The 12,785-nt window shown below is 47.8% G+C and overlaps 1 protein-coding gene across 2 annotated transcripts in view; it reads right to left on the bottom strand.

The window, feature by feature from the left end:
• SDC3 (syndecan 3) overlaps positions 1 to 4,391 on the bottom strand; it is a 76,322-nt gene extending 71,931 nt beyond the window's left edge. The window contains exon 1 of one of the 2 annotated variants that reach the window (XM_074305540.1): positions 4,344 to 4,391. In XM_074305540.1, the coding sequence (XP_074161641.1) occupies positions 4,344 to 4,382 (39 nt within the window). In that variant the 5' untranslated portion in view covers positions 4,383 to 4,391. Of the gene's footprint in view, positions 1 to 2,105; positions 2,280 to 4,343 lie in introns of those variants that run through there. The other variant, XM_074305539.1, reaches the window with a different exon arrangement.
• Between the last annotated feature and the right edge of the window lie 8,394 nt (positions 4,392 to 12,785).

Here is a 12,785-nt window from a genome sequence, read left to right as displayed (position 1 = left end):
GGCAACCAGACACTATCATACACACACCCCTCAGAGTTACCTATATCGAGGTCACCAACATATACACACATCCCTCGTGGTCACACGTACACAGTTACCAACACACATCCATCTTCACAGCCTCCACAAGATCTAATCCCCCAGGCCATTCAACTCCTCCTTCCTTACTCCACAAGGAAGTGTGAGCACACCCGCAACTACTGTCAGCCCCATCCCCCCAAAGCATTTCATAACTTTGGAATTGGGGGAAAGGAGGAGGAGGAGGAGGAGGGGAAAGTGAATCTTAACTCTTACTCCAAGGGGATCTTATAGCTCCAAGCCATCCCATATCAAAAGTCATACACAGTCCAGCAAAGAGACCTATGGTCTCTAGCCCCTTCTGATGGATTGACCTTGGACCACCACACCCCCAAAGCCTCCTCTACCCCAATGAAGAGATGGCCCAAGACGATGGCCAGGACGTTTTCAGCCACCTCTCTCTGTACCTCCAACAAAGCTCCTAAGTCTGGGCTTCACAGGCCCACATGCGTGGGCATACATGACACAATCACCCGAACAGTCCTATAAACTCAGGTCCCTCTCACACCCCCCATCATGGTACCCCCCCTCACAGGCACATGCAATCAGGCACTAGCATACACACAGCCTTCACAGTTACACATACCGAGGTCCCCAACATATACACACATCCCTCGTGGTCACCCATACAGCCACTGGCACCCACACCCATCCATCAGTCTCTCATTCACATATAGACATAGTCTCATACATACACATTACATACTCACGTCACTCTCTTGCACACAGCCCAATTACACACATACACCCTTCACCATCATGCATCCAGGTCACCTTCACACACACACACACACACACACACACACACACACACACACACACACACACACCTTAATCACCATCACTGAGACTTGGGTCGCCCCTGCCTAGCTCCCCATCTCCTATAATCTCCCACATGCCCATCACCATCACACTCATATCTGACCCTAGTAACCCTGTATGCCCCAACGCTGTCACACAAGTGACCCTCAAAGAGTGAGCAACCAGCTTGTCCAAAGGAGAACACAAAGAAATCCCCGGAGGCCAGTGTTTTCTGTTCACCTGAAGTGGACAGTGACCAGAGAGGCACAGATACCAGGACACACCCATAATTCAGAGGCACTCTCCTCAGCAGCAATACCAGATGCCCCTCTCCCCAAACACTGTGGTCACACCCACCAGCAGCCTTCTCCCCCCTGGTAAGCCTAGAGCTGTGGCTAAAACAGGGACAGGGTCTGGCTCCCAGCGGGGCCTCTATTTGAGGGGCACAGGGGAATGGAGAGGGGGCATAAAAGGGGCACCAATGAGGGTCATAATGGTCCCCTTCATCAAAAGCAGAAGCACCTGGAGCAGATGCCTAAAGGGGAGCAGAGCAGGGGGACCAGAGGGAAGGACTGTGTTAGACAGGCCCTAATCTGGGGATGGGAAGGAGAGGGGAGGAGGCCCTAAGGAAGAAGGGTTGGGGAACAGCAGGAGGGAAGGTGGGAGAAGGGTCAAGAGCAGGGGAAGAGCACGGAGGAGGAGAGGGAGAAGAAGGGGAGGAGAAGGAAAGGAAGGAAGCTGGCTGGGGAGGGGTCAGTCAGGGAAAAGGATACTGGAGATCTAAGGCTGGGGAGAGGGTCAGTCAGAGAAAAGGATACTGGAGACCTAGGGCTGGGGAGAGGGTCAGGGAGAAACCATGAGGAGGAGGAAGCGGATATTTGAAGAGGAGAGAAGGGAGTCTTGAGGAGTGGGGACAGAGAACAGGGCAGAGGGCGACAGAGGCGAGGCATTTGGGGAAGGGGCGAGGGACGAGGATATCCTTTGGGGAGCCGTCACTTGGGGAGAGGAGAAGGGTGGACACAAGGAAGGGGGACACAGGGAGGCGGGGACAGAGGTTTAGGGAGAGGGGGTGGGGGACACCTGCGATGGGGGGAAGGGAAGAAATTTGGGGAAGGGGAGGATTCGAGAGGAAGGGAAAAGGGGGAGTCACTAGGGAAAGGGGGGAGGGGAGACACTTGGAGGGCGGAGAGGGGACTCTGGGGAGGGGTCTCCCATCTCTCACTCACCCCGGCGGCGCGTCCCGCCAAGAGCAGCAGCAGCAGCGGCGGCAGCAGCATCCCGCGGGCCCCGGCCCCAGCCCCCGCTCCCGCGCCGGTCCCAGCCCCGGCCCCGCTCCCGCTCCCGCTCCCGGCCCCGGCCCCGGCCCCGGCCCCTGCTCGGTGCGGCGGCCCCGGCTTCATGGCTGCAGACTAGGGGCCCGGCGGGGCGGGGCGGGGGCTAGGGGCTGGGGGCCGGGGGCGGGTCCGGCGCCTTTGTTCCCGAGGCGCCTCCGGGGGCGGCCCGGGGCGGAGCGCGCGGGGAGAGCCCGGGCAGGAAGGGCGGGCCGGCTCGGCGCCCGTGGGGGCTGCGGGGGGCTACGGCGCCCGCGATCGGGGCCGCGGCGGGCTCGGCTCGCGCTCCCGGCTCCGGGGGCTCAGGCTCCCGACTGGGGTTCCGCTGCGCTCGGGCTCGGGCTCGGGCTCGGGATCCGCTGCGCTCCGGCTCCGGCTCCGGCTCCGGCTCCCGCTCCGGCTCGGGCTCCTCTGCGCTCGGGCTCCCGTTCGGGCTCCGCGTCGTTTGCTCAGCCCCAGAGCCAGCTTCAGCCTCAGCCGCCGCCCCGCAGGAAGCGTGCGCCGCCGCCGCCGCCGGCCCGGGGCCGCCCCCACCGCCGGGGAGGAGCCGAGTTGGCGGGCGGGAGAGCCGGGGGGAGCGAGGGGAGCGCGGGGAGCGCGGGAACGCCAAGGAGGGGGATGGATGAGGGAGCGCGGCCCCCTGCCGAGAGCTGCGGGCAGCGCGGCCCTCCCAGCCGGCCGCGCAGCCCGCCCTGCGCCCCGGAGCCAGGAGCTGTCGGGCTTCGCCTCCTCTGGGAGTGCTGGACCCGGGCAGCGCTGGAGTTAGGGCTAGAACCTGTCACTCAATGTGCCGGCTGCAGCCCCCGCCAGGCCCGGGGCGACGAGACCCGAGTCACGCAGTGCTGTGCCCCAAGGAGCTGACTTCCACGCAGCGGGGACCTGGAAGGCACCTCAGAGACCAGCCGGAGCAGCCCGAGCACTCTGGAGAGTGAAACCGGGACCCGGAGGGGAAGGGGCTTTGCCAAGGTCAGAACCCGGCGTCCCAACCCAGGTCCTGGGGTTTCAGATCTAGTCGGCGGTTTCTTGTCTCTAGGAACGTGAGCGACGTGCACTTCCCTGAAAATGTTGACGGCCATTTCTTTCTGAAATTTTGATCCCCAAGTCTCAGGGAATCCTGGTTCTCTCATTACTGGAAATACTACAGTTGGCTTCCCGGGGAATTCTGGTGTCCAAATGGCTTAAGATGGGTGGTACTTCACGTCTAGAAAAGCTGGAATCTTCTCAGAAAGTGAGGGAAAATTCGGGTACCTCGGTTATTGAAAAGTCCCCGTGTGGGGGGATTGCAGCACTGATGGCCCAGGAGGCCAAGGATCCCCTTTTGGGATAGGCCTCAAAAGCCTGCCCTGTACTTGGTCTATGCAGTACCCATGTGAGACAAGTCATCACTTAGTGTTGGGGCCTACCCTCTCAATGCTGGACATTCCATTTTTCTGCCCCTTAAGACATTTTCCTGACATTACTGAGCCAAAATTTTCTCTTTGCAACATCCACAAAGTCCTCCAGGTTCTAGTCTTCTTCCCTGTCACAGAGAGCTTTTACTGGTAGAGCCATCAAGTCCCCTGAGGGAGGTTGGGAGGACTTCTCTCTCTACTCTCCTGGAACTCCTCCACCCAAGCCTTCCCACATCTCCCCCCACCAATTCCAACCCCCCCATCACCTTCCTGATTCTATCTCCTCCATCATCAGCTCAAATTCTTCTACTCCATCAACCTCCCTTTGCCAATGATATCTCCACCAAGGAATTCTTATGTCCCAGATTATAAACTACTCGAGAGCCTCTCTTTGTGTCCCCATCACTTAGCACAGGGGCCCGACAACACACAGGGGCTCAATACATGCTTTAATGGAATGAAATTATTTCAATTACATTCATGGGCTCAGGAGCACACTATAAACTTAGCAAGATCCCCAAGCAGAAGGGGTTCCTTTTGGAGAAATCCCTCTGGACTTTGCTCACTTTGCCCTATACTGAGTTTAGAACTGTCTTTAGGGGGAAAGGCTTCACACACACACACACACACACACACACACACACACACACACACACACAGCCACTTGTATGAATCCAAGTTATAATAGAAATAGTCAGTAGAAGTCTTAGCAGCCAACCTCTGGACCAAATCAGCAACTTACCTGAAATGACCTCAACTCAGTGTCTGGAAGCTTCGTCATAAATCCCAAGAGGACCATCCAACAGCAACAAGAAAGAAAGACAGGCATGTGGCATCCAAAGCTCACATAGAGACTGGAGGGGTTTTATCCATAGAGGGAAAGGAATTTCAGGTCCACATATCTTTATTTTGCTACACTTATTGAGGCACCTGGAACCCTACTTCAGGGTCCTGAAGCAGGAAGGGACCCAGAAGCCATTCATTTCAATCTTTCATTGTATAGATGAGGAAAGGGAGACACAGTGACCCAGGTTAATATGCATCAAAGAGTTTTGCAGAGCCACTTCTCTGTCCACCGTACCACATCCCACCACTACCTAGAAGATGGTGTTAGAAGTGGCAACAAGACTGGCCTTGCTCCCAGCTCTGAATTTATTCATCCAATGAATACTCATTAGCCGCATGCAAAGCTGTAGCATTAGATGCTGGGGCAACTATACCTGTGATATAGTTCCTACCCTCATCAAGGTTGTAGTTGAATAAAGGCACAACCCCAGAGATTGCTAAAGTCAGTATCACAGGATAAGCAAGCAAAACAAAGCGAGTGAGGTCCAAGGAGGAAGGTCATTTCAAGTCTCGTGTACAATTTCCTTCCTGTGGAACTTCGCCTGAGGTTGCATTCCAAAATCCCTGAGAGGTAGATTTCCGCCTTCTGAGAGATTGACCAGGAAAATTTCCTTTTGATCAGAAGAAGCATGGATTTATGGCTGGAAAGGACTTCAGGGATCATGTAGCCCAATCCTCTCATTTAACAACTGAGAAATAAATTTAGTGACTTGCTTGAGGTTGTACATGTAGTAATTGACAAAGCCAAGATTTGAATCTGGGGCATAACCCCATAAATGCTTCTTAAGGTAGTGAGCTCCCCAGAGAACAAAGGTGGGTAACTGGCTACCTAACACAAAAAGTAGGGGAAAGAAAGGGAGTAGACCAAAAAATCGGGATTCCTGTATTTAAATGCAGTTCAGTTGAATACGGTGGGAGTTTGGGCTGGATGATCTTCAAGGTCCTTTCTAGCTCTGAGATGTGGTTTTCTACCTTTGGGTTCCAGAGGGTCAAACCCTGGCCCTCCATCACTCCAGTGGCTGCTCCAGAGGTCAGGCTGTAGAGTGGACTGGAAGAGGAGAGCACCATCTGCTGGCCATCTAGGTCCTTGCCTACAGCTCCAAAGTTAATTCAAAAAGGCTTATTGAGTCATTTCAGTCATGTCTGCCTCTCCATGACCCCATTTTGGAATTTCCTTGGCAAAGATACTGGGGAAGTTTGCCATTTCCTTCTCCAGCTAATTTTACAGATAAGGAAACTGAGGCAGAGTCAAATCACTTATCCAGGGTCATTCTGCTAGTAAATGTCTGAGGCTGGATTTGAACTCACTAAGCTGTGGCATTCTATCTACTATTGCACCTAGCCGCCCCTTAAAGAGGAGCATAGATTTGTAGCTGGAAAGGACTTCAGGGACCATCTAGCCCAATCCTCTCATTTAACAACTGAGAAATGAATTTAATGACTTGCTCGAGGTTGTACATGTAGTAATTGACAAAGCCAAGATTTGAATCTAGGGCATAACTCCTAGATGATAATTTCCCTGCGCTCTGCCCTTGTCAGATCTCACATGGAGTATTGTGTCCAGCTCTGGCCACAGGGTGTAGGAAGATCATTAATATGATGGAGATCAGCCAAAGGAGAGGGATCAGGATGGTGAAGGAGCTTGGGTTCATGACATCTGAGGGGGAAGAAATCGGGAATCTAACAAAAACAAGAAGACTCGGGAGACCTTATGATCTCAGATAAAAGAATTTGAAGGACTGTCACAAAAAGGGGAGGTGAGACTTGGGAAAGGGAGATCAATTAGTGGAGGTAACAGAAAAGAAAATTTAGGCTCCACATCAGAAAAAAACTTCCCAACAATGAGAGATGTGTCATGGGTTCCCCATTCCTGGAGGTCTTCAAGCAGAAACTGCATGATCACTTGTCACATATGTGATAATGATGTTGCCTTTTGTGAATAGATTAGACCACACGGCCACCGAGGTCCCTCCCAGCTCTGCGGTTTTGTGATTCTGTGGTTCTGTTCTCTGATTCCCAATCCAGCATGTCCCTTTCTCTCTGCCTCCGTGGTATAGCTTCTCATCACCTCACACCGGGGCTATGACAATAGCCTGCTACTGAGCTGCCGGCCCCATTCCGATCCATCCTGCGCTCAAATGTCAAAAGGATCTTCTTAAAACACAGGTCCTACTCAATAAACTCCAGCATCTAATATAAACTACTGTTTGATATTCAAAGCCTTTCATAATCTGCCCCCCTATCTTTGCAGTCGGCTTCCTTCCTCCACATTCCCCATAATCCAGTGGTTCTAGCCTCTCCTATTCCTCACACAAAACACTATCCCTGAATTCTGTGCATTTTCTCTAGCTGCCCCCGTGCCTGGCTTGTTCTCCCCCCTCATCTTCATGTCCTGGATTCCTTCAAGTGCCAGCTAAAATTCCATCTTCCCAAGAAACCTTTCCCAATCTCCCTTAATTCTCATGCCTTCTCTCTGTCAATGATCACCCGATTCATCCTATCACTTGTGCTACATGGTTGTTTATATGTTGTCTGTCTCATTAGACTGTGACGTCCTTGAGAGCAGGGAGTATTTCTTAGCTTTCTTTGTATGCTCAGAACTTAACACAGTACCTGGCACAGAGTAGATGCTTAATATTTGTTGACTTACTGACTGCACTATACTTTCACTGGACTCCCTTCTACTCCCCACCCCTAATACTCTTCCTTCCAGAACTTCCCTTCTCCACCCCATTACCCACTTCCTCAGGAACTAGATTTCTGTGTCTCCCAAGAACTTGAGCAGCTAATGGCTCTACCACCATGCATACCCAGATATCACTAGGATTGGGTGAGAGGAAACCGGATCTCCGTAGCACCACTTAGTCTCTCAATAATTCTACTCAAGCCTCTTTCCCAACTTTTCCATCTCCCCAGCCTGCCTATTTCTTGAAACCTCGTCATCCCTCTCTAGCTTCTCCTATGTCAACAGGCCCACCACTATGTCAGCCTCTCTATACTTCAAGGTCTTCCTCCTGCTTCTCTATCCCTCCAGCTTCCTTATGTTTCCTATTACCTCCCTGCTCCCTAGATTCTCAGGCCTTCCCATATTCCTAGACTTCTCTAGAATTTCCCACCATTTAAGTCTCCTCCTAGAGCATCCTAACACAGTGAGAAAATCATTGGCACTGAAGTCAAAGAGCCTTATGCTTTCCTACTTATGTGATCTAGGACAAATCACAACCTCCCTAGACAGTTTCCCACTATGTTAAATTAAGAAGTTGGACGAGATGATCTGAAGTTCCTTCCAGCCATAGATATAGTTATCCTAAGATCCTCCTCTGTGTTGCCTCAGACCTCTTAATCACCTGATCTTGGTCTCTTACCTTCCCCTTAGAATATGGAGATGCTTTTGCCTGCCTTTTTGTTTCTAGCACTTCTTCACTGTGGCACATCCAGTGCTGATTGACTGCCCAAAGACCTACTTGGTGAAAAATGAGATGCATCTTAGAGTAGTTCTAGGGAAGGCCTTGGAGTCAGGAACACAAAGAGTCAGTTCTTCCTTTGACACCTGCTGAGCAAGTCGTTCTACCTCTCAGTGTCTCCTAGCAATTGATGATTGATAGATTTTCACACACGGATAAAACATATCTGTAAGTGCTAGACTCAGAGTCAGGAAGATTTGGGTCTCAAGCACTTACTAGCTTTAAAGCCAACATGAGTCAATATATTGACAACTTCCTAACAACCACAAAAAGTCACCCAAAGAATCGTAGGATTCAAAATGAAGGAAATATTAATACCACTGTGTTAGTGGTCAGATCATCATGAAGTAATATATTTGGGCTATATGTCACATTTCCAAGAAGACATCAACAAACTGGAACACATCAGGAAGAGGAAGACCAAGATGAGAAGGAGAGCAAGTTACAAGCCACACCGAGAGCAAATGAGGGACCTAGAAATATTTAGTGCAAAAGAGAGAAGATATGATGGAGGGACAGTATGTAACCCTAGGCAAGGAAGTTACCCTCTCTGTGCCTCAGTATCCACAACTGTCAAGTCAGGATCATATTAACATCTCCCAGGGTTTTTGAGAGGACCAAATAAAATGATAATTGTAAAAACATTTTGCTTATCTTAAAGTAGTAGCTTTCCATCCTCCGCTCATCCACCAAAGGGATTTCCCTAAAGCAAAGGTCTTTAAATGCTAGCTGTGATGATGGTAGTGGTGGTGGTGATGATCATTATGGTTATGACGATGATAGTAATGGTAATGGTGATGATAACAATGGTGATGATCACAGTGAGGATGGTATTGCCAGTGATGATGGTGATAATGGTGGTGGTTATGGTTCTGATAGTAACATGATGATGAAGATGATGATTATAATAGTAATGGTGGTGGTGGTGGTGATGGGAATGATAGGAATGATGATGATGATGATGATGATGATGATGATGATGATAGCTGTCTTCAAGCTCTTGAAAGGCTATCATGTAATAGAAGGGTAGAACATAGTTTTCTTGACCCAGAAGATAGAATCAGGAGCAATAGGTAGGAGGCACAGAGAGGTTTATCTTAGCATTCAATGGAAAGAAAATCCTAAAAATTAGACAAACCAATTGCTGTTACAGATAGGGAGTGAGTTCCCCAAAACTAGTCGTCTTTGAGCAAATACCAAATAAACATTTGTAGGAAAATGTTGCAAAGGGGTTTCCTTGTTAGATGAAAATTTGATTTATGGCTAACTAAGTCACTTTTATTTTCTTATACTTTCGATCTATACAATAGATGAAAGAGCAACATCTATTTTAAAGTGTTAAAACTGTGATGTAGGAGGAGGAGAAACAGCATGAAGTCTTTAGGCATCAGGTTGGAAGTGAAAGATTAGCAAGAGATAATTTGTAGCACTGGACATCAAAGACAAATATCACCTACTTTACTGCTTATCCTAAGGTCCTCCCCAGGCCTAGGGATTTTCTACTTCTGCCAGACCTTTGATGTGACAATGGTTTAGAAATAATATGAAAAAGGTTTAGAGAGCCTCAAGGACTGGGAGCCAGGCATCCTGAATTGGGATGTGAGCTCTGTTACACATTACTTTTAAAACCTTGTGCTCAGGGGCAGCAAGGTGATGCAGTGGGTAGAGCACCAGCCCTGAAGGCAGGAGGATCTGAGTTCCAATCTGACCTCAGACACTAAACACTTCCTAGCTGGGTGACCCTGGGCAAGTCACTTATCCCCAATTGCTTCAGGAAAAAAAAAAAAAAAACTTGGGCTCACTTTCCTCATCTAAGAAGCATCGGGATTGGGCTGGATGCTTTCAGATTTCCTTTTGAGTTCCAAGTGTGTTGATCCTAACTATTGGATGACGGCTGTCATGTCTCCCCCTGCATCTAGGGGTATACTGGAGCCAGCTCTTTCCTAGGCACTGGGAATCATTGTTAAATTTTCAATGTGAGCATTTACACCTCAGAAATCAGCAAATGACACAAATCATTCATTGGTTGATTATTTTCTTGATTGTCTAGATTCAAGAAAGAAAAAGAGAAAATGTTAAGAAAAATACAAAATAAATTTAAGTGTGTTGTGGGAACATTATTCCAGAAAGCTGGTTGTTAAACATTGACTAGCACACACATATCTCAAACTTCTCTTCTGCAGATGAAGGATTCCAGCTTTAAAGCTATTATTCTGTGACATGATTTCCAAACATACTCCAGCTTGTTAGCTTCCCTTCAAAATGTGATATAACCAAGACATAGGGCACTGGGATAATGGACTCCCACACGATGACCACCAAATATGACTTAATGCCATCTAGGTGCCATCTAGGAGAGCATCATCATGACGTGAGCTGCTAAGAGATAAGAGATAAGTTCTTTGATCATGGCAATCAAAGCAAAACAAATGAGGAAAAATATCCCACATACCCATGCAACCTCATTAAATTTCCACAGTGATAGTAGCAGAGCAGTGAGTAAAGGGAAGAGGATGCTAAGAATGCCAATGTTTTCATATTATCTGCAAATATTACTTTATCTGTCATCAGAAAATGTATGAGCAAACAAGACAGGTGGGCCGACCATGTGATGGGAACAAAGGATGATGGATGGGCAGCCTGGAAGCACTATGGCTACCCTCATGATGTTAGGAGAAAGCAACGTCCCTCCCCAAGGTGCCCCCCCAGGGTTCCAGCCTGGATCCTCTTCTCACTCTATACTACTTCACTTGGTGATTTTATTGGCACCCATGGATTTAATTACTATCTCTGGGTTGATGATTCTCATATCTACCTATTCTGTTGCACTCTCTCTGTTGACCTCCAACTTCACATCTCTGCCTTTTAGACATCTCAAACTGGATTCCAATAGACATCTTAAACTCATTATCTTTCCCCCAAGTCGAATTTTCCTTTTAATTTCCCAATTATTGTTGGGATACTATCCTTCTAGTTTGTCAGGTTCCCATCCAAGGTGTCATCTTGGATTCCTCACTATCTCTTACTTCCTATGTCCAGTCTGTTGCCAAGGTCTAATGATTTTATATTTTCAACAATCTCTCCAATGTGCCCCCATCTCTTCTCTGATACTGTAACTCTCTGATGCAGCCCATGTCTGGAGTCTTGCAATAGCTGCTGGTGAGTCTGCCTACCTCAAGTCTATCTTCCATTCCATCCTCCAGTCACCCACCAAAGGGATTTTTATCTAAAGTAAAGGTCTGACTGTGTCTCTCTGTCTCTGTCTGTCTCTGTCTCTCTGTCTGTCTGTCTCTATCACACTCACCCCCACACCCCAATAGCTCCCTTATTACTCCCAAGATCAAATATAAACTATTTCATTTGGCATTCAAAGCCCTTCATAACTTAGCCCCCTCCTACATTTCCAGTTTTCTTACATCTTTATTCCCAGCTACATGCTCTTCAATCTAGTGACTGGAGTCCCGGTTGTTCCACAAATGAGACCCCCTAACTCCTTTCTGGGCATTCTTTCTGACTATTCCCTAAGCCTAGAACATTCCTTCTTCATCTCCACCTCCTGGCTTCCCAGGATTCCTTTAAGTCTCAGTTAAAATCCCACCTTCTAAAGGAAGCCTTTCTTAACTCCTCTTAATTCTAATACTTTATATATATTTAAAGTTCTCAGCACAGTGGCAAGCATACAGTAGGTACTGTATAAATGTCGTAGATGAGGATGACTATAATAAAGAGATAGATAAATAGATATAATCTATTTATCCTATCTATCTGTACCTACTCCATGGCAAGCACTATTCTAAACATTTTACAAATATTATTTCATTGAGCCTTTCAACAGTCCTAGGAGGATAGATTCTATTATTATCTCCATTTTATAGATGAGGGAACTGAGGCACATAACAGTAAGAAACTTGCTCAGGATCACACAGCTAATAATTGTCTGAAGTCAGATTTAAACTCAAGCCTTCTTGATTCCAGACCCAACCTCTATCCCCTGTACCACCTAGTTGCCTCTTTTGTGGCTTTCCTATGCGTAGCTTGTACACAATTGCCTGCTGTCTCCCTCTTTATATTAGATTAAAATCTCCTTGAAGGCAGGAACTGTCTTTTGCTTCTTTTTTGTATCTCAGAATTTAGCACTGTACCTAGTATGTATTAAGTGCTTAATAAGTGTTTATTGACTAAGGTGATGAAGCATGAATACTTTGCAATCTGTATCACTTGAGGGAATGTCCAAATCAATGAAATCACAAATCCATTGGAGTAGCACAGCTCAGTGACAATAGCCGAAGAAATAATGCAGAACCTGAGGAAACAGACCAAATCTATAACAAAATCTCACTATGACTGAATGGATGAAGTGAAAAATCATTTACTGAGTTTATTATTATAATGCCAGGCATTACGCCAAGCACATGGGATGCAAAGACAAGGAAGAAAGAACGTCTTTAACTTCAAGAGATTACGTAATAGTGGAGAAAAACAACATATAAAGGGGAACTGGAGTGGGGCAGGAAGAAGTTGTGTACACACATAGCTACATAGCTCGGAAATGGCTAGAAAGGATATGGAAGCCTGGTTCCTGGTAAGATAAGGTCAAAAATTTACCTATCAAAAGTCAGGGCCCCTAGAGAAGAATCTAGTTGCTAATGGAATAGGGCTGAGGAAGCTGGCCAAAGTGTAGGTAGCAGGGTTTGGAAAAGATCAGCTAGGAAGTCTTAAAAACACTGTGACTAAATGGAGGGGGTGGTTCTCAGCTTTTCCTTTGATAAGTAAATAGAGATGTTGATTTTATCATGTGTACAGAGCATCAATCATAGATCTAGGATGGGGCGGCTAGGTGGCGCAGTGGATGGAGCACCAGCCTTGAAGTCAGG

This window comes from Sminthopsis crassicaudata, chromosome 3 (assembly GCF_048593235.1).
Source record: "Sminthopsis crassicaudata isolate SCR6 chromosome 3, ASM4859323v1, whole genome shotgun sequence".
In the NCBI taxonomy this organism is placed as follows: Eukaryota; Metazoa; Chordata; class Mammalia; order Dasyuromorphia; family Dasyuridae; genus Sminthopsis; species Sminthopsis crassicaudata.
This window is presented reverse-complemented; position numbering and strand designations above follow the sequence as displayed.